At 40.9% G+C, this 24,890-nt stretch overlaps 2 protein-coding genes across 6 annotated transcripts in view; one reads left to right on the top strand and one right to left on the bottom strand.

Annotated features, from left to right (window-relative positions):
* The window catches only part of deptor (DEP domain containing MTOR-interacting protein), a 215,057-nt gene that overhangs the window by 40,312 nt on the left and 149,855 nt on the right, over positions 1 to 24,890 (top strand). The gene's annotated exons all lie outside the window — the stretch shown is intronic.
* The window catches only part of taf2 (TAF2 RNA polymerase II, TATA box binding protein (TBP)-associated factor), a 111,980-nt gene that overhangs the window by 69,774 nt on the left and 17,316 nt on the right, over positions 1 to 24,890 (bottom strand). For all 3 annotated transcript variants that reach the window (XM_048595495.1, XM_048595493.1, XM_048595496.1), the window contains 10 exons: positions 24,001 to 24,185; positions 19,372 to 19,485; positions 17,210 to 17,309; positions 14,698 to 14,783; positions 10,999 to 11,134; positions 8,269 to 8,423; positions 7,843 to 7,957; positions 7,343 to 7,452; positions 3,916 to 3,981; positions 3,552 to 3,804 (listed from right to left, as the gene is read on the bottom strand). In XM_048595495.1, the coding sequence (XP_048451452.1) occupies positions 3,552 to 3,804; positions 3,916 to 3,981; positions 7,343 to 7,452; positions 7,843 to 7,957; positions 8,269 to 8,423; positions 10,999 to 11,134; positions 14,698 to 14,783; positions 17,210 to 17,309; positions 19,372 to 19,485; positions 24,001 to 24,185 (1,320 nt within the window). The remainder of the gene's footprint in view (positions 1 to 3,551; positions 3,805 to 3,915; positions 3,982 to 7,342; positions 7,453 to 7,842; positions 7,958 to 8,268; positions 8,424 to 10,998; positions 11,135 to 14,697; positions 14,784 to 17,209; positions 17,310 to 19,371; positions 19,486 to 24,000; positions 24,186 to 24,890) is intronic.

Raw genomic sequence — 24,890 nt, 5'->3', positions numbered from 1 at the left:
CGCCCCCTTGATCATGACCCCACCCCTGAGCACCAAACCATCATCTCCCAAACATCCACAACCTCATCACCTCAGGTGACCTCCCACCCACGGCCTCCAACCTCATCGTTCCCCGACCCCGCACCGCCCGCTTCTACCTCCTTCCCAAAATCCACAAACCTGAATGCCCTGGTCGACCCATTGTCTCCGCCTGCTCCTGCCCCACCGAACCTCCAACTATCTGGACTCCATTTTCTGCCCCTTGGTCCACGAACTCCCTACCTATGTCCGTGACACCACCCACACCCTCCACCTCCTCCAGAACTTCCAATTCCCCGGTCCCCAACACCTCATCTTTACCATGGACGTCCAGTCCCTCTACACCTGCATTCCCCATTCAGATGGCCTAAAGGCCCTCCGCTTCTTCCTGTCCCGCAGGCCCGACCAGTCCCCCTTCCACTGACACCCTCATCCGCTTAGCCGAACTGGTCCTCACCCTCAACAACTTCTCTTTCAATTCCTCCCACTTCCTACAGACAAAGGGGGTGGCCATGGGTACCCGCATGGGCCCAAGCTACGCCTGCCTCTTTGTAGGTTACGTGGAACAATCCCTCTTCCGTACCTACACTGGCCCTAAACCCCACCTCTTCCTCCGTTACATTGATGACTGTATCGGCGCCGCCTTGCGCTCCCACAAGGAGCTCGAACAGTTCATCCACTTCACCAACACCTTCCACCCCAACCTTAAGTTCACCTGGACCATCTCTAATACCTCTCTCTCCTTCCTGGACCTCTCTGTCTCCATCTCGGGCGACCACCTAGAAACCGATATCCATTTCAAGCGCACCGACTCCCACAGCTACCTAGAATACACCTCCTCCCACCCACCTTCCTGCAAAAATGCCATCCCCTCTTCTCAATTCCTTCGCCTCCGCCGCATCTGCTCCCAGGATGAAGCATTCCACTCCCGTACATCTCAGTTGTCCTCGTTTTTCAAGGACTGCAACTTTCCACCCCCCCACCCACCCAGTGGTCGAGAATGCCCTCAACTGTGTCTCCCACATTTCCCGCAACTCATCCCTCACACCCCGTCCCCGCAATAAGAACCAAAAAAGAATCCCCCTCGTCCTCACGTACCACCCCAACAACCTCCGGATCCAACGCATCATCATCCGACACTTCCGCCATCTGCAATCCGATCCCACCACCAAAGACATCTTTCCCTCCCCACCCTTATCTGCTTTCCGGAGGGACAACTCTCTCCGTGACTCCCTTGTCCGCTTCACACTCCCCTCCAGCCCCACCACACCCGGCACTTTTCCCTGCAACCACAGGAAGTGCTACACCTACCCCCATACCTCCTCCCTCACCCCCATCCCAGGCCCCAAGAAGACTTTCCACATCAAGCAGATGTTCACCTGCACATCTGCCAATGTGGTATACTGCATCCGCTGTACCCGGTGTGGCCTCCTCTACATCGGGGAAACCAAGCAGAGGCTTGGGGACCGCTTTGCAGAACACATACGCTCGGTTCGCAATAAACAACTGCATCTCCCAGTCGCAAACCATTTCAACTTCCCCTCCCATTCCTCAGACGACATGTCCATCCTGGGCCTCCTGCAGTGCCACAACGATGCCACCCGAAGGTTGCAGGAACAGCAACTCATATTCCGCTTGGGAACCCTGCAGCCCAATGGTATCAATGTGGATTTCACAAGCTTCAAAATCTCCCCTCCCCCTACCGCATCCCAAAACCAGCCCAGCTCATCCCCGCCTCCCTAACCTGTTCTTCCTCCCACCTATCCCCTCCTCCCACCTCAAGCCGCACCCCCATCTTCTACCTACTAACCTCATCCCGCCCCCTTGACCTGTCCGTCCTCCGTGGACTGACCTATCCCCTCCCGAACTCCCCACCTACACTCACCTTTACTGGCTCCATCCCCGCCTCTTCGACCTGTCTGTTTCCTCTCCACCTATCCTCTCCTCTATCCATCTTCTATCCGCCTCCCCCTCTCTCCCTATTTATTTCAGAACCCCCTTCCCCTCCCCCATTTCTGAAGAAGGGTGTAGGCCCGAAACGTCAGCCTTTCTGCTCCTATGATGCTGTTTGGCCTGCTGTGTTAATCCAGCTCTGCACCTTGTTGTCACGTCAGGAGAAATTGGGCAAAAGCAAAAAGCTTGTTCAAAGAGTATGGTTTTAAGGAGCATCTTGGAGGAGGAAAGAGGAAGAGAGGTGCAGAGTTGCAGGGAGAAAACTGTAGAACTTAGGGACTTGGCAGCAGATGGCAGATTATATAGTGGTGAAGCATGAAGCAATTAAAGTCAGATTGCACAAGAGGACAAGTATATATACCTCAGAGGGTTCTGGGGCTGGAGGGGACAAGAGAATGGAGAGATTAGAAAATAATGAGAATTTAAAACCAAGGCATTGTTTAATAAGGGGTCCATGTTGGTTAGTAAGCACAGGGTTATGGATGAGCAGGACTTGCTGCGAGTTTGGAAACAGGAAGCAATGAGGGGCACAGAACTTTCGAGATTGTGCAGTGGATTACTTGAAGCAGAGTTAACAAAGGCCTACTTAAGGTATAAAAGATAAACTTTGATACAGAATGAGATAGCTGACATAACAGAGATGACCTAAGCTAGATATGTGGTCATAAACTCAAATCGAGTTTAGTTACGACATCAATATTGCAAATACCCCGATTCAACCTTTATCGTTAGGGAGAGGTACTGAGTCATTGGGAGGGAATGAAGTTCATGGCAATTATCAAAGACAATGGCTTCAAGTCCTTCCAATGATTAGTTAGAGGAAATTCTTGCTCATGCAGTATTGAATTTTGAATAAGCAGCAGCAATCGGGTAGTCATGATTAGTTGTCAAGTAGAGTTAAGCATTGTGTATTTATGGAAACTGCTTTTAGATGTGTCTCTGAAGGGCAAGATCTTTGGGGATCTCCAGATGAAACAGTACAGGAACTGAAAGAGAGACCAGTGCAGCAAAGGTCAAAAAATATTTGCCTGTGAAACAACCAGACAAAATCAATGCAGAAAAAAACCATGTCAACATGCAGCCAAAAGTGACATTTTAGAACAGGTAGTGGTCAAGTGGCTGATTGTTATAAATGAATCGTCAAAAGAGGTGCATGTAACATCACTCTCCCAAAATGTATTCGTTTCCGGATATCTATAGATGATAGAAATATTCTAATTTTCTTTAGAAATTAGGAAAAAAGGATTTAATTTGATTACCTGTTTGTTTTGGGATTTGGTTGTGAGATTTCAAAATTAACACAGAGAATTCAACAATACTGTTTTCAGAAATATTGCGAGGAAGAATCATAGCATTAAATACATGTGTGCTACCACAGAATCTTTCGCACAAAAAAAAAAGAGCTTGCATGTATATAATGCTTTTCACAGCCTGAGGACATATTAAAAGGTATCACAGGGAAAATAGTACTTTTGAAATATAGTTACAGTTTCCTAGGAAGCCCCACCATACAAGTTTCTTTCCCAGCCTCTCAATAAGTCACTCTGCTTAATCAGTTACAGAATTTCATTGTAGCTCACCTTTGCCAGCCGGAAGCAAGCATGCATTCTGACTTTGTAAAAGCACTGCTCTTGTTCCAGGATATCTGTTAGTGCTAGCCGTGATGCTGGAGTAGGAAATTTTTCTAAAGCATGAATTGATTCCTCCTGTGCAACCACATCCCTCTCAAAGCGGAGCTGGTACTGCCACATGAAATCAGCCTGCTCAAATTCCACTTTTCTCAAAACAGACATGTCTGGATCTATTCTTATCCACAGCAAAGGGGAATCAGCACTACAAAAAACAATTTAATAAATAACTATGATTTCCCTACATAACAGAAGATGCCTTAAGTTAGTAATTTCACTGGTTAAAAATTACTTTAGAGGAATGAAAATGGCCTACTCCATAGCAGAAAGATCCATATCCACTTCTTCTCCATTCAATAGTGGAATCTTCTTTTTCTTATTCCTAAATAGGAAGAATAATGACATCAAATCAAAATTATGAACAGGTCAATGCAAATAAGCCATTTTTTTATTGTTATAAAAATCTACCTTCAAACAATTCCCAGACATAAAGATCCCATTATTTCTAGTTGCCAAAATCTAGCAATGATATTTTAACATTCAATCAGAACTGCAGTTGCAGCTATGTGGACTTCTTGATGGTAATTAGCTTATGTAAAATAACTGAAGTTTGCAATTTCTTATATTCACCATTTAACTAATTCAAATAACATTTTATATTGTATTTGCTGTTACACAACAAGGACAAATACTGGGATGTTGTCCTACAGGGAGTTTGGCCACACACAGGGTTTATTTTGGGTTACGATTAGGATTGAAACTGTAACTCTGTCCCTAAATGATCTGGGTTCCTGGTCAATTCAAGCTTTCAAATCGATCCCTGTACACGTCCATCCCCCCATCAGGATGGTCTCAAGGCTATCCACTTCTTTCTGGACCATAGGCCTGAACCGTCCCCACACACTACCACCCACTTCCGTTTGGCCGAGCTAGTCCTCACCCTCAACAACTTCTCATTTAATTCTTTTTATTGTCTTCAAGTCACAGGATGGCCACGGGTACCCATGTGGGCCCCAGTTATGCCCCGACTCTTCATTGGGTACGTGGAACATTCCTTGTTCCAGTCCTATTCCAGCACACCCATCCACAACTCGTTCTCCGATACATCAACACTGCTTCCCTCTCTTATCCAGAATTGGAAAAGTTCAGCAATTTCGCATCCAATTTCCACCCTGTCCTCACTTTAATCTGGTCTATCTCTGACTCCTCCCTTCCTCAACATCTGTTTCCACTTCTGGGGATAGACTGGCCACTAATATCCACTATAAATCCACCGACTCCCACAGCTACCTGGACTATAAATCCTCGCACCCTGCTTCCTGTAAAGACTTCATCCCATTCTCCCACCTTCATCACTTACGTGATGATGGGGCCAACTTCGACAAGGGAGCCTCCGAAATGTCCACCTTCTTCCTCAACCGAGGATTCCCCAGCACAATTGTCAACAGGGCCCTCAACCAGGTCTGACCCATCTTCCACATTTCTGCCCTCACCCCTTCTCTTCCTTCCTGCAGCAGCGATAGGGTTCCCCTTGTCCTTATATACCATTTCACCAGCATCCACATCCAGAAGACCATCAGCTGCTATTTCCACCGCCTCCAGCGAGATGTCACCACCAAACACATATTGCCCTCGCCTCCACTGTCCGCCTTCCGCAGGGACCGTTTCCTCTGGGACACCCTGGTTCACTCTTCCTTCACTCCCAACATCCCACTCCCTACCCTCACCCAGCACATTCACCTACAACTGCACAAGTTGTAACACCTGCCCATTCACCTTTTCCCTCCTCAGTATCCTAGGGCTTCCAAAGCAGCACTTTACCTGCACTTCTTACAATCTACTGTATTGCATTTGCTGCTCTCAATGTGGTCTCCTCTACACTGGGGAAACCAAGCGCAGACTGGGTGATCGCTGCGCAAAACCTTCTGCCTGCAAAAACGATCCTGTGTTTTCACAGCCACTCTAACACACCACCCTGTTCCCTGGCCAACATCTCTAACTCAGGCTTGTCTCAGTGTTCCAGCGAAGCTCAGCACAAGCTGGAAGAACACCTCATTTTCCAGTTGGGAACCCTGCAGCTCTCTGGACTCATTATCGAGTTCAATAATTTTAGGGCTTGAACTCTCCTATGTATGAGCCCCCAACGCCACACACCAGGCCTTGTTATCACATAGTCTGTCATTACATACTACCTACCGTTCACCTCTAACGGTCTCCACTAACAGCTATTCACACTCGCAGCCAAATCATTACTCATATCTTTGTCTGTCCAGCTGTTCTTCCCTCTCTTTTCAGGCTCTATCCCCACTTATCATTTCCTTCTTGCCCCCTCTCCCTACCCTATCTTCTGCACATAAACCGGCATTTTCCTAGCTATCATCAGTTCTGAGGAAGGGTCACTGGACCAGAAACGTTAACTCTGATTTCGCTTTACAGATACTGCCAGACATACTGAGGTTTTTCAGCAACTTCTGTTTTTGTTTCTGATTTACAGCATCTACAGTTCTTTTGGTTTCAAATTGATAACTCACTAAATAAGGTCTGTGGAGCCATGGTGGGTAAATGGATTTAAGGAATAGATCAAGCAGACTAGAATTGCTCTCACGTGCAACATTTACAGAAAATGCAAATATCCGAGTGTTCACTTGCCATTACAAAGAATTTTCAGCAAAATATGAAATTTTGAAACGAAACACCATTTCTAAATGAATTGAGGAAGAGTTGTTCCAAACAAAATAGGATTCATCAACTGAGAAAATAAAACTTGGACACTGATCTCACCAAGTTGTAACTTGAACAAAATCTTTAAAATTTTTAATTTTAATTTCATTAAGTTTTAAATACAATTGGTATGCATTTTTTAAATGACCCAACAAAAGGAAGCAAAGGAATACACTTGAATCCAACATGGCTGTACAGTAATGGAATGGTAAGGAGATACATGCAAGAGTATAGTCTTCAGACTTCTGTGACTATTAAATATCCTGATCACCAGCCTACTTTAGAAAACTTCGCATCTTTATTGTATTTGTAACAACCTTACAACAATGGGGTATTAGAACAAAAATATTTTACAAATAATTCTAAAATTTGTAAGTAGACTTACAAACACTTACAGTGGAATTAGTATCTTTATTGCAATAATACTTCTTTAAAGTCTATGTTAAATGCCATTCCATCCCACTTCTTTCATCCCTCTCATATTATTTCAATTCCATCCCTCCTAGGCCATTCCGTCTTCCATTCAGTACCTCCCACACTCCCAAAATTCCTCCCATGCTCCGATCCACTGCCCCTTCGTTCCTGTACAAACCCATTTTCCAACCCACACGCCATATGCCTTTCATCCTTCCTTGCTCCTTTATCACCTGCTTACGTCGACCAGTAACCATCAGTGCATAATTTTCCAGGCATTCTATACTGACTGGATTCAAGATTTTCTTTAAAAATAATTGATTTGTGGAATAATCAGAAATAACGACATGGACCAATTTGATGATATTCTGTACTTAAGTAAAAGTCTGCCCTAGTCTTTCTAGTTATGAATATTCTCACACATGAAAGAACTTTCATAATGCATTTCCCATGCAAACATGCAACTTCTAACAGAGGGACCAAATCCTATTGACCTCTTCCCTTCAAATGAAAACAAAAGATGGTTTAGGAGATGTCAAACAATTTAACCTCCACTTTAGTTGGGGTAAACTCCTTGAAATCTTATTTCCCATGATACATTCACCTACCGTCTGCTCTTGGAATGGCACGGAATATCATGCTTGAGGCTGTTTTCTTCAATTTGTAGTGTGTGGTTAAATGATCCATCTAACTCCTGGACTGTCACCTTCAGTGGTCCCTGCAAAAAAAATGAAGGACTTTAGTAGGACAAATTGTATTTTATTTAAGAATAAACAATTAAACAATTCTAGAAGATAGATGAATAGATAAGACTTTAAATGTGAAAAAAGCCTAATTAGATTAAACGAAGGAGTTGTTCTAACGTTTCCCTCATTTATGAAGATGATCCAATAATGCAGTTTTGCAAGAGGCCTTGCCAGATCCACAATGATTGGTTCACTCACAATTCATCCATCAAATTTCACACATATGATAGATCCAACAGTCTATAGCTCTAGTAGTTTTAATTGAAAACACACATTATTAATACTCTGCAACCTAAGCTGGTCTCCACATAAATTGAAAGATCAGCATTACATTCATAAAACTGAGTTTAAATGATCCTTACCACATACTTCTGTGTTCCCAAAGAAGTACAATCTTGCTTCAGTTCCAACTCCAAGATGTTTCGTTTCCTATTAAATGCAAAGCTGCCAAAGAACTTCACTACACCACTTTGGTCACTAGTGCATATAATTAAGGTTCTTTTCATGAATTTCAATTCAAGTTGACAATTTAGTGAAAACAAGAAAATCTACACAAGTTTGTACAGTACCTATTTCTGAACTGATGGTACAAGTTTCACAACTTAAAAAATTCAGTAAAGTTGTGGGGAGAGCTGTGGGTTTGCAGTTTGAAGAAGTGTCCGGAGCAACTGAAATAAATTGTATGCTAAAGGGCAACATTAAAGGGCAATCATGCTGCACAGAACAAAAGTTCTGATTATAAACTAATTTCAAATTTTGCAGAAGGAATACAAAAACTCAAAGGATACACCCACTGTTTTATCAAAGGTTGAATATCTTTTCCAGACACATTAGATATTGATTTTAAAAATCCAGTTGTTGAAAGTAGCATCTGGCTCCACATGTGCGATTGAAACTTTTGTGATGAAGCAGTACTGGCTAAACTCAAAAGTTTGTTGAAGACCTAAAGCAATGGACAAATGTTTTTGGACAGCATTACATTGCTTTGCAAATACAACATTTATAAATTTGTAAACTTCAAGTTTTAGTTCTTGAATGTCTACCATTACCTCAATACATTTCTATAATTACCCTAAAAAAAAAAGCTGACCCTCCATTACCCCAAAGAAATATCAGCAGATAAATGCTTAACACGCTGTTCTGCTGTTCAGCTGATTAGTAGAGGGGTTAACTTTCACAGTGGAGAAGGAAGTTCAGACAATGAACTATTCCGCTGCAAGTTGTGGCTCTGTTGGTTGCACTCAGGCTTGAGTCAAAGGCTGCGGGTCAATTTCTACTCCAGTGACTTGCAGACAAAACCTATGTTGCCGCTCCAGCACAGTACTGAGAGAGTGCTGCACTATCAGAGGTGCTGTATTTTAGGTGAGACCTTAAAACTTGCTTTCCAAGGGAGACAAAAAAAAATCCTTATGACTCTGTCTCAAACACACCACCAATGAGCTATCCCTAACACCTGGTTCAACATTAATCTCTCAAATCAACATCACAAAAACACATGATCTGATCATTACCATGTTGCTATTTAGAAGATCTTTCTGTGTAAAAATTAGTCGCCTTGTTACTGATATTTCAAACGACATTCAAAAATATTTCAAACTAAAGCCCTTTCTGAAGTCCTGAGGTTGTAAAGTGTCCTAAAGATTGAAGATTTCTTTTTGCATTTGTATACATCAAAATGCAATTTAAAGGTTGTGATTACTTGGTGGATAAAACCAGTACAATCCAAGAATTCATATTTGCTGCCTCTTGATCTCTAAAAGAAGAAAGGTTTTGCAGGCACATTTGCTTGCAGGGGTATAGGGAGAAGATTGCTACCATTTTGTATGGTTTCATCTCATGTCAATTAACAATTACAGATCGGTTGGGGAAGTGGATCCGAAAAAGAATAAATCAGAATATTTCCTTAATTTTGGGGACTAGGAACTATGGAGGAGCTGAAGAGTTTTATTTTCCATGCACACAAATCTTGGGAAATACTTACAGGCCTTGGACGTGCCGTGCAGGCACATTTATCAGAACAGGTTCTAAAACGTTGCCTTGTGTCCCCTTGAAATTTATGAGGTTTGAGGGCATGATCTAAAGTTAAGGTATTTAAAAATGATTAAAGAATTAATTAGGGTAAACACATAAAACATTTCCCTTTTGTGGGAATCCAGAACAAGTTGGTATGATCTTAAATTAGAGTTTGCTAATTAGGAATTTAATGCAGAATCACGTTTTCCAAACGAAGAATATCTGGGACTCTCTCCATCAAAACAGCGAGATTGGGTAAAGTCAAGTTTGCATGAGGGACCAGTTTTATTAAGAACAGCTATAAAAGGATATAAATTATGAGCAAGCAGGATTTGATTATAGAACAGCCATGATGATAGTCAAATGTGACGTGTTCTAACTCAGTTGCTTTCTTCTGAACTAACAAGTCAATAAGGATAGTACTTCTGATATAGCCTTTTTGACAAGGTCCCTATGGCTTTTTAGTAAGAAAACTCATGGGATCCAAAGAGAAATGGCAAGTTGAATGCAAAATCAGTTCATTGGCAGGAAGAAAAAGGCAATTGTTTACAGGTGGTTGTGTCCATTTCCAGTGAGGGTCCACAGAGCTCCATACTAGGTCCTTTGTTTTTTGTGATTTATATCCAAGATGTAGACCACAAATTTTGGGTATCTTTACAAAATTTCTAGACTATACAAAAATTGGCTACTTGGTTGATAGTGAAGAAGAATGTCATAGACTGCAGATGGACTGATCAGGTGGGCAGATAAGTGGCAAATGGAATTCAATCCAGAGAAGTGTGGAGTAATGCATTTGGGAAGTAGAGAAAGACAAGGAATACATACTAAACGGTGGGATACTGAGAAGAGTAGAGGAACAGAGATACCCTAGAATGAATAACCATATATCTTTTAAGATTTAAGTAGAAAAATAAATTAAGTGAAAACTTTCCTTCATTTGCAGCATCAAACAGTATAATAGCAGGTAGTCTTCACTATGGAATGGAGAATTTTGGTTATCAGTATAGGTTGTGGCAGTTTTCTTTCAAACAAAGGAGACTGAGGAAAGAACTAGGTTTATGAATTATGAAGGGCCTGGTGTAGATAAGAAGGACCTATTTCCCTGAGAAAAGGTGCCAATAATCAGGGACCACAGATTTATGGTCATTGGTAGAAGAAACGGGGATAGTTGAGAAACGTTTTTACCCAGTTGCTCACAGGGGTCTAGAATTCACCATCTGAACGGATGGTACAGTAGAAAATCTCTTCATACTGAAAAAGTACATGCAAACGTATTTGAAGTACCATAACCTGAAATGTTATAGATCAGGTGCTGGAAAATACTATGTTGGACAGGCATTTTTCACTCAACACAAACAAAATGAGGTGGATCGTGTCCTGCTGTGGGCCAAATTTCCATGATCCCAACTAAACAACTGAAAGCAACAAAAATTGAAGTCAAAAATCAGTGTGAACTAGTTCAAATGTAAGGAAACAACTTTTCAAAGAATACGTTTACTGCAAACCTGAAGCATGAACTCCATGCTGATCCTGTTTTCAATGAGTCGCATCACCAGATGGGCTTTACATTGAAACATCTTGTAATACTTCCAGGACAATGTGTGAGGATGACGAATGGAAAAGTGCAAGTGTGGAGCAGGTCTGTAAAGTTTTTTTAAAAAAGACATAAAAGCACTCTTACTGTTTTCAGCAACAGTTCCACTTCCATACAAGTTGCTTTGAGAACTAAAGTATTCATTGCTTATTCCAATTCAAATTCAACTATACATTACATTTAACACTGTCTATATTACATTAAAATTAATTTATCTAAATATATAAATAATGTAAGTATCTGATGTGGTACCATGTAGCTGTGGTGTAAAGGTAAAAATTCAAATTCAATTTCTAGACTTTGCATATGATGTGAAATCTCAGGCAGTAAAGTGGTTAGAAGCACAATGGCCACAAGAGTCTTATGTTGAAACATGATGAGCCCACATTCCTGAATATGAAGAAAATGATCTGGTTGGAAAATGCTTAAATGCAGACATCAGGTGAGAACAAAATTGATACCCTACCCCGCACCCCCAAAATACTCATTGATTTAGCTCACACATGAATTGTCACTTGAATGGTGGAGAATTAGTGACAAACTGAATAAAATATTGAGATTAAAAACAAATGATGCATTCATAAATGAACACAAGAAAATATAATATTAATTAAATGCAATACTATGCTCAACAATAATTATGCCACCTGTGTCTAATGGCAGGATTATAATGAAGTCATTGTTTTTCTGATAAACCCACGTGCTGCAGTCATAATAAATTTGGAAAAAAAGAACAAAATGAGAAACAATGATAAAACAGACCAAAATCAGCATGCTCAAGCAAGAAAGGACAAGTGAAGAACAGAAGGGACAGCCATCCAAGTAACAATTCATTTGTGAGCAAAATCAATAAGTCAAAAGGAAGGCAGGGTGGATAGGAAGACAGCTGGGAGAAATTGCAAGAGATACAGCTCAGGTCTAATCAATAAAGAGCACAACTTTTAATAGCTCGTGTGACACAGGCAAATTTTCTTTTTCCTTCATATCTGCAGTCATATGCGTGGTTGACTACATCCTCGATGCCAAAGTTTTTCTATTTTGTCGGGTTGCTGTTTACACTTCATTGCATCTTTATGTATCTAACTGAATTTAGGAGCCAGAGTATCAGTTGTAATGAAACAAAAACCGAAACTGATGGAAAATCTCAGGTCTGTCAGCATTTGTGGAGCAAAATCAGAGTTAACGTTTCAGGTCCAGTGACTCTGCCTCAGAACTGGTGGTAGCTAGGAAAATGTTAGTTTATATGCAGAAGATAGGGTGGGAGGAAGAGGGGTAAGGGGTAAACTTGATTTGGAATCCATCAGTTCTGAGGAAGGGTCACTCAACCCGAAACGTTAACTCTGATTTCTCTGCACAATGCTGCCAGATCTGCTGAGCTTTTCCAACAACTTCTGTTCTTGTTTCTGATTTAGCATCTACAGTTCATTCGGTTTCTATCATTTGTAATGAATTAATTTCTCCCTCTCATATCATTAACTCTTGTACCACCCAGAGGCTTATCCTTGGCTCTCTACTTTCCATCTAGGTCACTCCTTGGAGGCATTTGCAGATATCACATATACATTGGTGAAGCCCATCAGTACTTCTGCTACTGTTGATTGCTCCACTGATAAGTCATGACATCCAGTATTTGAGCAGAAATTTCCATCAGTTGAACATTCGGAAGACCAAAGCCTTTGCCATCAGTCCCCAGTTACCTGTTCCCTCTATTGTTCCTCAACGAGAGGTTGAATCAGAATGTTTCCAACATTCTGGTCTTGTGGCCCCAAAATTAGCAACGAATCACATTGTACCAGACCATTATGATCCCAGCTTATGTTATTACTAGATGAGTAGAATGAAGCCTGGCCGGTTCAATGATTTTCTCATTTTAATTACAGTAGTTCAGTAACTGAAGCATAGTCACATGGGTACAGACTTGTTCTACAAACAAAGTGAATTGTATGAAACAAACTCAGCTACCTAAATACAGAATACAACTGGAAAAGTCTCATCCCATTTTCTGACATCATTTGCTACTGAGATTCTAGGCTAGAGAAATTCTCTTTATATCAAACTCAAAGATCTGACTTAACAGATTCTCTCCAGTTCCTTTCTTGTGCACTCTGGAATCTTTTTGGACGAATGCTCTCAATACTGACAGCTTGTATTTTCACAGCTTCTAATAGCCTTCGTATTTCTAATGTAACAATTCTGGGGTAGACATTTTACAAACTGAACTTTTAAACTGAAGTAAACTGCCTCTTCCAAACTCTATTCCTCAATTCCTTCCACAATGCCCTTACACACCAAACAACCTGCAACAGTCTCTCCATCATGCCATAATGTCCTCTCCCCGCACAACAATCCTTCCCCTCCCATCTGCAACACAGCGCCATTCTCTTTCTCCGCAACCCACAATATCTGCCTCCCACCCCATCCTCTCCACTCTTCTCTCCCTAGCAACCCTCGATGCCATCCCTTCTTCAGCAACAACCCTGACCAACCACTTCTCTCAGACAACCCTTGCTGTTCTTCAACCCGCCTCGCTACTCTTGCCACCCTTCTTCAATGTTCCTCAGACATCCTGCTCCCCTCAGGATCCCGCCACCCATGACCCTCCTCCATCACCTCCCATAATCCCACCGCCTCTCTTCTTCTCTCCTGGGACTTCTAGTACACCACCTGTCCTCCTGCAACACATATCATTCCTAACTGCCCATCCCCACCCCCATGACCCTTGCTGTCCCTCTTCTGCTGCCTGAACCTCTTGCCACCGTAGTGAACGTTATGAATGTCATCATCTCTCCCTTACCTCTCAACCCTCAGAGACTTTAAGAAGCCTCATCAAGTTACTCCTCTCCTGCCAGGACGATCTTCCCTCAGACTCCTACCCTGTGCAACGCGGAGACCCTTGACAGCCATCCTCCCAGAGACTTTCTCTACCCCACCACCCCATATCAAGTGACCGTTGTTGCTCCTTGTCACCCTCATCATTCCTCTGACTGTTAACATCCGAAGTCTCTTACCATGACAATTGCTTCCATGACGCTTTCCTAATTTGTCTTCTTTATGCCTTGTGACGCACCTTCTTTCCGCTGCCTCCCACCCGCAACCTACAACCCCATGACCCCACCGTCCCATAACACTCCCTCCCCTCGGCGACCGGCAACTCATCAACCCACGACCCCATCACTCTTCCCCTCATGTTTCTCCCTCCCACCCTCTCCTACCCCTTGCCTGTCCCTCCTCATGATAGTGTTTCTTAATTATTGCTGTTAAGATTATAATAGCTTGGAGACTCAGTGTGTTAATGATTTTAGTTCTAAAGCTCCAAAAATGTGAAACTAAAATCAATAACAAACACAACAGAGATTTATGCTTTTTCGATCATAATTATCAATGTTAACTGATAAAACAGACTAAAGCAACTACAAATGTCACAAATGCTTCACAGAAATCTACATACAATAAGCCAGCTTTTCTTGGATCCATTATATGTAGTCCAGTAAACAATCAGGCACTACCAAATTGAACTGATATAGTCATTTCAAGGAGAGAACACAGACTTTAAAGAAAAAAGTAATAAGGAACTACCACACGAGGCAATTACAAATAAGACACCACTCACGTTTCTTTCTCTTTTACCCCTGTAAATATGGGATGCAGCAGAACTCCACCAGTTCTTAATTCATATTCCACTATTTTGTCCAGTTCCTATAAATTACAAACATATTTATTGGATCTTTCAACATTTAAATTTGTCATTTGACGAAAATTTAAAACATCCATGTTTGCTTCACCCCTTATCCATAAGGCATAGAAGCAGAACGTAATGATTTGGCCCATTGAGACTATTCTACCACTCAATGAGATCATGACTGATCTGATCATTTTCAACTCCACTTTTGTGACTTATCCCCACACCCTTGATTCCCTTAGGAATTAAAAATTTGCCTATCTCAGCTTTTAATATATTTAGTAACGCAGCCTCGACAGCCTTCAGCAGTAAAGAATTTCAGTTTCAGCATCCTCAAAAAAAAACCGCATTTTGATCTTAAATGGATGACTCCTTACTCTGAGATTATATGTCCTCGGGTCCCTGACTGTCACACAAGAGGAAAACAATTTTCCACAACTGCCATGTCAAGCTACCTAAGAATCTGTATTACAATAAGGCCTCCTCTCATCATCTAAATTCCAATGAGTACAAGCTCAACCTACTCAACCTCTCCTCATAAGGTAGTTCTTCCAAAACTGTTATCAGCCAAGTGACTCTTTCCTGGATTCCCTCCAATACCTTTGAGATAAAGGGTCCAAAAGTGTTTACAATATTCTGGATGCGGTCTGACTCGTGCCTTGTACAGTTTTAGCAAGATTTGTCTATTTTTATACTCCATTCCCTATAAAATAAAGGCCAACATTCCTTATGACTTCACGATTACCCTCAGAACTTGGATGCTAGCTTTTCATCATTCATGCACTGGGGCCCACAAATCACATTGTGCTGCAGTTTTCTGCAATCATTCTCCATTTAAATTATATTCAGCTCTTTCCGTTGGAATAATTAAGTCTGGCGGTAACAATGATCTCTTGGCTGTTATCTCATTTTCCACCCTCTTAAAATATTGATTCATCCAAAACTCCGCTGTCAGTCATTAAAACTAAGTCATCCATCCAGCACCCCTGCGCTCACTGGGCTGCATTGACTCTTTGTCCTCAGCTTTGAAATTTTTCATCCTTTTCAAACCTCATCCTGGCCTCATCCCTTCACATAATTAACTTTATAACCATTATATAATGTTCAAATTTTCTGTATTCTCCAAATCTGGCCTCTTGCATACCAGTTTTGAATCATCAAGCATTTGATGCTGTGCTTTTAAGTGGCAGGGTTCAGAGCTTTGAAATGTCCTCCCTAAGTGCCCTGTCCACTAGTCCTTATTGAACCCCATGTGTACTATTCTTATCTTTCTAGTTGGTACAGGTCACAGGTTTACAAGTTGCTGTCAAAGAAACCCTGCTAAGTTGCCATAGTGCATCTTGTAAATGGTACACATCTTTACCACCATGCACTGGAATTTTAAGATTCGTAATCCATGTTCTCCCTAACTTTTTCAACTCAAGAGGAATGAATTTTGTTATGTGTACCAACATCAAAAATAATTTTCTTAAAAAAGTACTTTTTAAGAAGTTATCATGGGTATGGAGAGGAAAAGAATACCACCGTACTGGCCACTGACATGAAAATAAGCCAGTCCATAAATTACAATATTTACTGAATTCAATTTAAAATTTACCATGGTTATATTTGAACTCGTGACTTCTAATTTTTAAGCTCAGTGGCATACCTACTATACATGAGACAGCCACTGCTAATTTTTAATTTTACAGTTTGCATTTTATTAATTCCTGACAGCACTGTGGGTGTACCTACACCACTTGACATGCAGCAGTTCAAGAAGATAGCTCACCATCATCTCTTTAAGGCAATCAGGGATGGACAACAAATGCTGGTCTTGCCACATCCCACAAAAAATTATTTACACTATTGAAATCATACAGATTTTTGGACAGTGAATGCATCAATGCATAGGCAGATAGGTCAGAACAGTACAGTTAGTCAGAAGGTTAGCTACAATCTGATCTACTCCTGCACTTATTTCATATGCGCTTAAACATATAAAATATGGCTATGTTTTTACACTAGTTCTTATTGAGTTAAATAATCTGATTCTCATGCACAATTAGCTGCAGACAGATATGCCAGAAGACCTGATCAGAAAGGAACTAATTGGATATATTGCCTGCCTGGAAACCACTCATGAAAGACAGAGATTAATTCTGCATGCAAGATTTTTATTATGTGGCTATCCTTCATACACTGCATTTTGTGGCAAAGTACTCATGTCGTGAAAGTATGCTGTAGATTTAGACATTAATTATTTGCTGTAATTCATACAAGCACTTCAAATTGACCAGGTTTGCTTTAAAATTAACTTCTACGTTCTGCCACAAATGTTACTTGACTTCTAGGTCATTAACTCACCATCGTGTCAATAATCACTTTGCTCACAATAAAGTTGGCACTATTTTTACAGTAAACCTAGTTCTCTTAAATTGGATTACAGCTTTGTTCATACTACCTCTTTAATCCAGTGTCTGTATTCATTAACACCAAATGTCTTTTTCATCCAAAGGCCATAAATGTATCCAGAGATCCCTTTCAACACCCATTCATCTGACCTGCAAAAACAAAGTTGGAAAGATAGTACACTAACAGATGAAGAAATTTAAAATTAGTCCAACAAAAGACACCAATTTTCAAAAATATTGCTGCCCTCCCCAACCTTCAGATGTGATGCAAAAAAAAACTGATAAAAAAGGTTTCAATTGAATACTTAACATGAATTTGAGAAGAAAACTAATCAGATGCCAGGTTTACAAATGTATCAAATGCAATGATTAGTGGAAGCTCACTTTCCCATGCAGCCCTTGCATCATATACAAGGCGAAGCTATTAAGTAACCATTTTACATGACGTATTACAGATTTAGCACATGTGGATTCCAGGTGGCATAAGACTGAAAAGATAACAGATTTTAAAGACAAAACTCATTTGCTGTAATACTTGATTTTAGTTGGAGTCCTGTGAACCACAAATTATTCCACGTCAAGACTGGCTACATAATTATAATCTGTAAATTATTTCTCCATGTCATTTTTATCCTCAATACATAACACACGCTCTATCACAAATAGCCTTTGTTTCATGTCAATTAACCCATTCAGTATTCAATTTCCTTTGCAGTTTTCCAAATGTATGTTTCCTGCCTGAGCGCATCTGTATTTAGACACATGCTTACTGGAAAATTCTTCCCTTATCCTCCATGCAAACATTCAACCAAAATTAATCATAGGCAATCATCTTAGATTAAAAGTCCTAATTTCTTCAATTATCGACTGAACATATAATCCATCTAAATTTTCTTTAACATGCCTGGTGACAAAGCACAGTCTGTTTCAACAGAATCCCTCTTTGTTGAAGATACACATTTTTGTAAACTTAAGGGAAATACTAGTAGTCATTGTATGCCATACTCTTTCCTTATATAGTCTTGGATGAAAATATTTTTGTCAGTTTTGGGTGATTTCATACATTCAGAATGATTATTTACCGTGTTACATCTGTAAACTGTATAAACATTCAGTAGATACAAACAGAGCTGCTATCAAACAACTCAACTGCAGCAGTGAGTTCATCACTTTGCCCAGTCATGGACAAGGTCAACGCACAGCTTTAGTACTTGCAGGGATGACAGCCATTTTACATACTAAAACTTGAACATACGTACCACCACAGAATAGGGATCCAAACATGCTCCTGTGAACCACAAATGGCAAGTTTTTCATTTTAGTCATTGCTATGGGAAGGCACAATGCAGAAACAAGGTTTTCCAATAATGAATAAAAGCAGGGTAAATCACCAAGTCACTCTCATCCAGCTAAATTGCACTGCTGGCAGTTGCCTGAAAATGGTCGAGTTGTCAATTTTTGTTAGCAATGGCAGTCAATATTGGAAAAAAATAATAAAACAAATTATACAGGAAAAAAGGATAGGCCAACAAGCGGTATACATGAGATATCACCATGCATGTAAATGTTTAAACCCAGTTCGGAGACTTCAAAGACTGTTGAAGTGCGAGATGCAAAATCATCTGAAAGCATTTGCAATAATTTGTCACAAGTAAAGCTTCAGAACCTTCAGGTCATTAACCCGATATATTATCTCTTTCTCTCAGTGCAGGCACTTTCCAATAACATTAGAACAGGAGTATTTCCAGAACTACTTTGAAAATTGCTTTGCCATTGCTCCATTCACTTGAGCAGGCAGGCAAGACTTTAATTCTAGTACCTCCTTGCTGCTACTGTGATATACAGGATTGGGGGAGTGGGTGAGATGGGAGAAGGGCTACAAATAACATTTGGTCTCTGAGGCAGGTATGTCATCAACTCAATCAAGCTGATATTGATCCTAATTTCAGACACCTTATCCATTATGATTTTTATAATAAACTTTCTAAAGTTTTTAAGAACAAAAACAGAAGTTGCTGGAAAAGCTCAACAGGTCTGGCAGCATCTGTGAAGAAAGAATCAGAGTTAACTTTTCAGGTCCAGGGAGCCTTCCTCAGAATGGAAAGTTTTGTTTCTAAAGTTTTTGTTGTGCTAGAAAAGTCTATATAAAATTTTCAATATAGTATACATACGAAGGTACATGCCCTTGTCTCTCACCATTTTATATACTCACCATGACATTCTGGAAATGAAACAGCCAAAGAATTGCTGAGCCAAAGCTTGTGCTAAACATCGTCTGGTAAGTGGCGTCTGATCTATAATCATGGCACTGTGCAGAAGGTTTGTGCTAAATGAAAGACGAGAAAATAGACCACATTTTCAGGCAAGCACTAGATTTTATTTAGTCAAAACAAATAGTGTTTTAAAAGGTGACAGAAATTCAGTTCAAATGTTAACAAGGCTGACTCTGTACTTTGTCAACTGAAAGCGTGAAGCCTGCCAGCCCTTTCATATTCATTCTTTAAACTTACACTGTACAATAATCACATAATAATTGGCAGTTGTTTAGCTGTTGCAAATTCAATGTTTTGAAAAATTCATTAATCAACTGTACGTTAGTTAAGAACAAATGCACGAGGGCTTTTCAGCTATTAGAGACCACAAACAACAAGGACTGGCAATGAGCACAAACTATTTTAAAAGCACTCAAAATCTGGAATCAGTATATCAACTACTATGAATTTATAACAGAAACACTAATCAGTTGTCAAAATGATCTTTTTGCGAGTTACAGATGAAACAGCACAAATAATATGTTTGATGCTTCATTATGCAGTGATGTCGTTAGTCAGCTGAACTGTAATAATCATTTTCTGCTCTGTGTTTAATTAATTGCATACATCATTCCGTAGGCAAAAAGTAAAACAAATTCATATTCTCCCAGTACACTATAACCTACTTATCAAATTGGTCGATTGAATTTGTTCATTCTATATAAACTGCTTTTTCCAAAACGAGCGAGCCCAGCATAGCTCTATTTTACGGCTCAATATCCTTCCTCGTAAAAAGCTGGAGACTAGTATATCATACAAATGCACAAAGATTTGAGCCAAGTCCAGAAAACCATGTGATATAGATGCAGAATTAGGCCATTCAGCCCATCAAGTCTGCTCTGCTATTCGATCGTGGCTGATATTTTCTCAACTCCAATTCCAGCCTTCTCCCCAGAGCCCTTGACCGTCTTATTATTCGAGAACATATCTATCTCTGTCTTGAATACATTCAATGACTTGGCCTCCATAGCTTTCTGCAGCATATAGTTCTACAGATTAAGCATCCTCTGGCTCAAGAAATTCCTCATTTCAGTTCTAAAGGGTGTCCCCTCACTCTGATGCTGTGCCCTAGTCTCTCCTACTAGTGGAAACATCTTCTCCACATCCACTCATCCAGGTCTTTCAGTATTCTGTAAGTTTCAATGAGATCACCCCTCATCCTTCAAATCTCCACTGAATACAGACCCAGAATCTTCAACTGCTCCAAATGACAAGCCCTTCATCCCTAGGATCATTTTTGTAAAGTTCCTCTGGACCCCCTCCAACACCAGCACATCCTTCCCTTGACACAGGGCCCAAAACCGCTCACAATATTCCAAATGCAGTCTGACCAGAGCCTTGTACTGCTGAGCCTGTACATCTCCACTTTCTGTTCTAGTCCTCTTGCAACAAATGCTAACATTACATTTCCCTTCCAAACTACCAAGCGAACCTGCATGTTACCCTTAAGAGAATACTAAAGTAAAACTCCCAAGCATCTTTGTGTTTAAGATTTCACAAGCCTTTCCCCATTTAGAAAATAGTCTGCAGCTCTATTCTTCCTACCAAAGTGCATAATTTCACACGTTCCCACACTGTATTCCATCTGCCACTTCTTTTCCTACTTTCCCACTCAGTCTAAAGTCCTTCTGCAGCCTCCCCGCTTCCTCAACACTACCTGTGCCTCCACCTATTTTTGCATCTTCGCTGAGGTTATTCAGTGATTGCGGCAATGATGAGGTTGGTTGGCTCACCGAGCTGGTTTGTTGTTCCGCAGACGTTTCGTTACCGTGCTTGTTAACATCCTTAGTGCAGCCTCTGATGAAGCGTCGGTGTGTTTTCCCACCTGGTTTTTAAACTCTGGGGTCCGTTGCGATGGATTGCCTCACTTCCAGGTTTCCTCCATACTGGAATGTATATGGGGTCGAGTTCAATGTGTTTATTAATAGCATGCTTCATGGAGTGCCATGCTTCCAGAAATTCTCGCGCTTGCCTCTGCCTAGCCTGTCCCAGGATCTTGGTGTTGTCCCAGTTGAAGTCGTGGTTCTCCTTGTCCACGTGGATTGAGATGAGTGAGTATTGGTCGTGTCTTTTTGTAGCCAGTTGGTGTTTGTGTACTCTGGTTGTTTGTCCGATGTAGTGTTTCTCGCAGTCTCTCCAGGGGATCTTGTAGACGACCTTGGTCCTGTCCATGGCAGGGAGTGGGTCTTTAGTTTGGGTGAGCACATGTCGTAGGGTTGATGTGGGCTTGTGTGCCACTCTGATGCCCAGCGGTCGTAGAAGTCTTGCGGTGAGTTCTGACGTGCTCCTGATGAGTGTGTCGGGGCATGTAGAATCTTTCTGATGCTGTTCCTGTAGGCATCTCCTGACCCAGTTCTTTGGATATCCATTATCCTTGAACACTTGGAAGAGGTATTCCTCCTCCTCTTGGCGTACTCGTACATGAGGAACACATCAGAACTCTCCACAAGTCTTCTACGACCGCTGGGCATCAGAGTGGCACACAAGCCCACATCAACCCTACGACAAGTGCTCACCTGAACTGAAGACCCATTCGCCGCCATGGACAGGACCAATGGTGTCTACAAGATCCCCTGCAGAGACTGCGAGAAACACCACATCGGACAAACAGGAAGGAAACTAACAACAAGAGTACACAAACACCAACTGGCTGCAAAAAGACATGACCAATACTCACTCATCTCAATCCACATGGACAAGGAGAACCACGACTTCGACAACACCAAGATCCTGGGACAGGCTAGGCAGAAACAAGCACGAGAATTCCTGGAAGCATGCTATTAATAAACACATTGAACTCGACCCCATATACATTCCACTACGGAGGAAAGCCGGAAGTGAGGCAATCCATTGCAACGGACCACAGAGTTTAAAAACCAGGTGGAAAAACACACCGACACTTCATCAGAGGCTGCACGGAGGATATTACCAAGCACGGTAATGAAATGTCTGCGGAACAACAAACCAGCTCAGCGAGCCAACCAACCTCAACACCCACAACCACAGCTACAGATCTACTCCAAAACCTTAGATTGTGGCAGTGAGTCATTGAGGATACAAAGACCTCTATTTCTGTCTTTAGTTTGTGACAAATTTACTGATTTCAATGCATCTAGCCACAGCGTCAAATGGAAAAACAAGGAAAAATCATCTGCAGCTCAACCTCTGGATGGATGTGTGACATGACTGAAGTTAGGATCTATGCTTGTGGAATGGTGACCACTTGGATGAGGTAGCAAGGCAAGAAGCACTCATGGAAAATGTCCCCCTCAACAGTCAAGAAACAAATGGTTTTAAAAAAAAAAACTCTGAAACAGGGCTTACAGTACATTTTGCTGCACGGTAAGTGCCCCAGGCATATCTGACCTCAGCTATTAAGTGAATTGGCATAACATTCAAATTTTGTTTAAAAACAAATAAAATTAAGCCATTATTTTTAACTGATAACTGTTACCCATTTGGCTGAATTACAAATTGAGGAATTAATTTCTTAAACTGAAAATCAAATTGAAGCTCAGCATTTATCTTTTTTTTTTTCCCTGAGATTACTAAGAAAACTTGAAACTTTAGTTTGATAACATTTAAATACTAACCATGACTTCAGTCCTCTCCAGGGACAGATTCACCCGTAGTCAGACTACATTTTCTCTTCATCTTTGTACATTTACTTAGATGGCTTGAATATAAGTTTCTACTTTAAGAAATTTGAGCATAACTTTAATTGCTGGTTGGGAGGTAGAACTGTAGTGTTTGACTTCCATTCAAAGGGCCTAAAAAACTAACCTGAAATTTGGGTCTCATTCAAATTTAACTCTCTCAAAGCTTTACAAGCAGACTTACACTGATGGCCCAATTCATTAAACACCCTCTCCCGTTCCACGGAGAAGAAAAATCATTGGTTCAGTCTGTGAGAGGTGCCCAGTTAGCTGATCATAATTGAGACAGTGGTATAGGACTGCAATTGTTTCAGTATACCTCAGTTAAGAAAATCCAGGATTTCTGCTCCTAATTACTACTCAGTGTCTCAGTCATCATCAGGAAAGGACCTGGACATATTCTGATGCCCCTCACCCTCTGCCAATTTTTCCAGCTCGCAATCTAAAGTTTTAACCCGGGCTTTTGAGCCCTCTATTACTGCACTATTAAAGATCAGCTTATTCAGTAAGGCGTGGCTTAAGCCAGTGATCCTTGGACACAAACGGCATTTCTTTTGGGGGAAATGTCACTTCACCAATAAATGCACAAGGTGACTTGGGTGCTCCATTTAAAAATTTAAACTGCTTCTTGAACTGTCAAACGGTAGTTTTAAAATATTTATGCCTTTTTATTTTACAGTTCTCCCAGCCACCTGCATCAAAACCTAGTTTAAAGTAGGCAAACACTTTGCTCATAAGCTTCTGGCTTTTCTATGTGAACTTGCAGCTAACAAATGTTTGAAAGCAGCCTGAAAATCTCATTTCAAGCAGCCCACTGTGGGAAAAGATCATTTAACACCTCTGAACAAAAGGATTTTCCAAATGGAGACTCACCTTAAAATACTCATAGATGCATATGAAGCTACTTCTACATAAGCTTCATCAACAAATACAGTTTTGTAATAGGCATAGGGATATCGGCAGGTTAGAATCTCTTCATAAAATTCAAAAATTTCATGCAGAAAGGAGGTGGTGTGTTTTAGGAGAGGCAATAGTTGAGGTAAGCAAAAATGTGTCACCTGGAAAAGGAGGCATCAGAAAATGAAACATTACTTCATTTCAATAAATCAACATTTTAGGTTAAAATCATTAATATATCAAGTTTTGTCCTGCATATAACTCCCATTGCAAGGAATTAATTCCATATGATTCAATTTTAGTCAAACAAATTTTGTACTTAGCCAGAAACGGCATCAGATTTCACTTTAACGTAGAAGAAATTTTGTGTGGATTTCTGGTAAACAATATTCAATTTACAGTTAGGTTAAAATACAGCATTGCAAAACAAGTCGTTTGTGTTTGGGTGCACAAGTGATCAGAGTAAACCATTCAGGCCATCAAGCCAGCTCCTCCATTTAGGTCAGTACGGCACCATCAGTAGAATGCCATCCAGTCTTCATATTCCTTGATGCCCAAAAAGACCAAAATCTCAGTCTTAAATATAAGGGAGCATCCTAAACCTTCCAAGTTGAAGTATTACAACCTTTCAAGTGAAGAAATTTCTCATCTCAATCCTAAATGATCACCCTCATTTCACCCCGCGCCCCCCCCCCCGCCCCCCCCCCCCCCCCCCCACCCCCATATCCGAGTGTAGTAAATTTGCTAGCCAGCCAAAACAACATTTTAGCATCTGCCCTACCAAGCCTGTTCAGAACCAATTCAATAACCACTCATTCTTCTAAACTCTAGGGAATAAAGGCCCTATTTACTCAACTTCTCAACAA

This window comes from Rhincodon typus, chromosome 4 (assembly GCF_021869965.1).
Source record: "Rhincodon typus isolate 14 chromosome 4, sRhiTyp1.1, whole genome shotgun sequence".
Classification (NCBI taxonomy): Eukaryota; Metazoa; Chordata; class Chondrichthyes; order Orectolobiformes; family Rhincodontidae; genus Rhincodon; species Rhincodon typus.
Note: the sequence above shows the minus strand (reverse complement) of the source record. Positions and strands in the feature narration are given on the sequence as shown.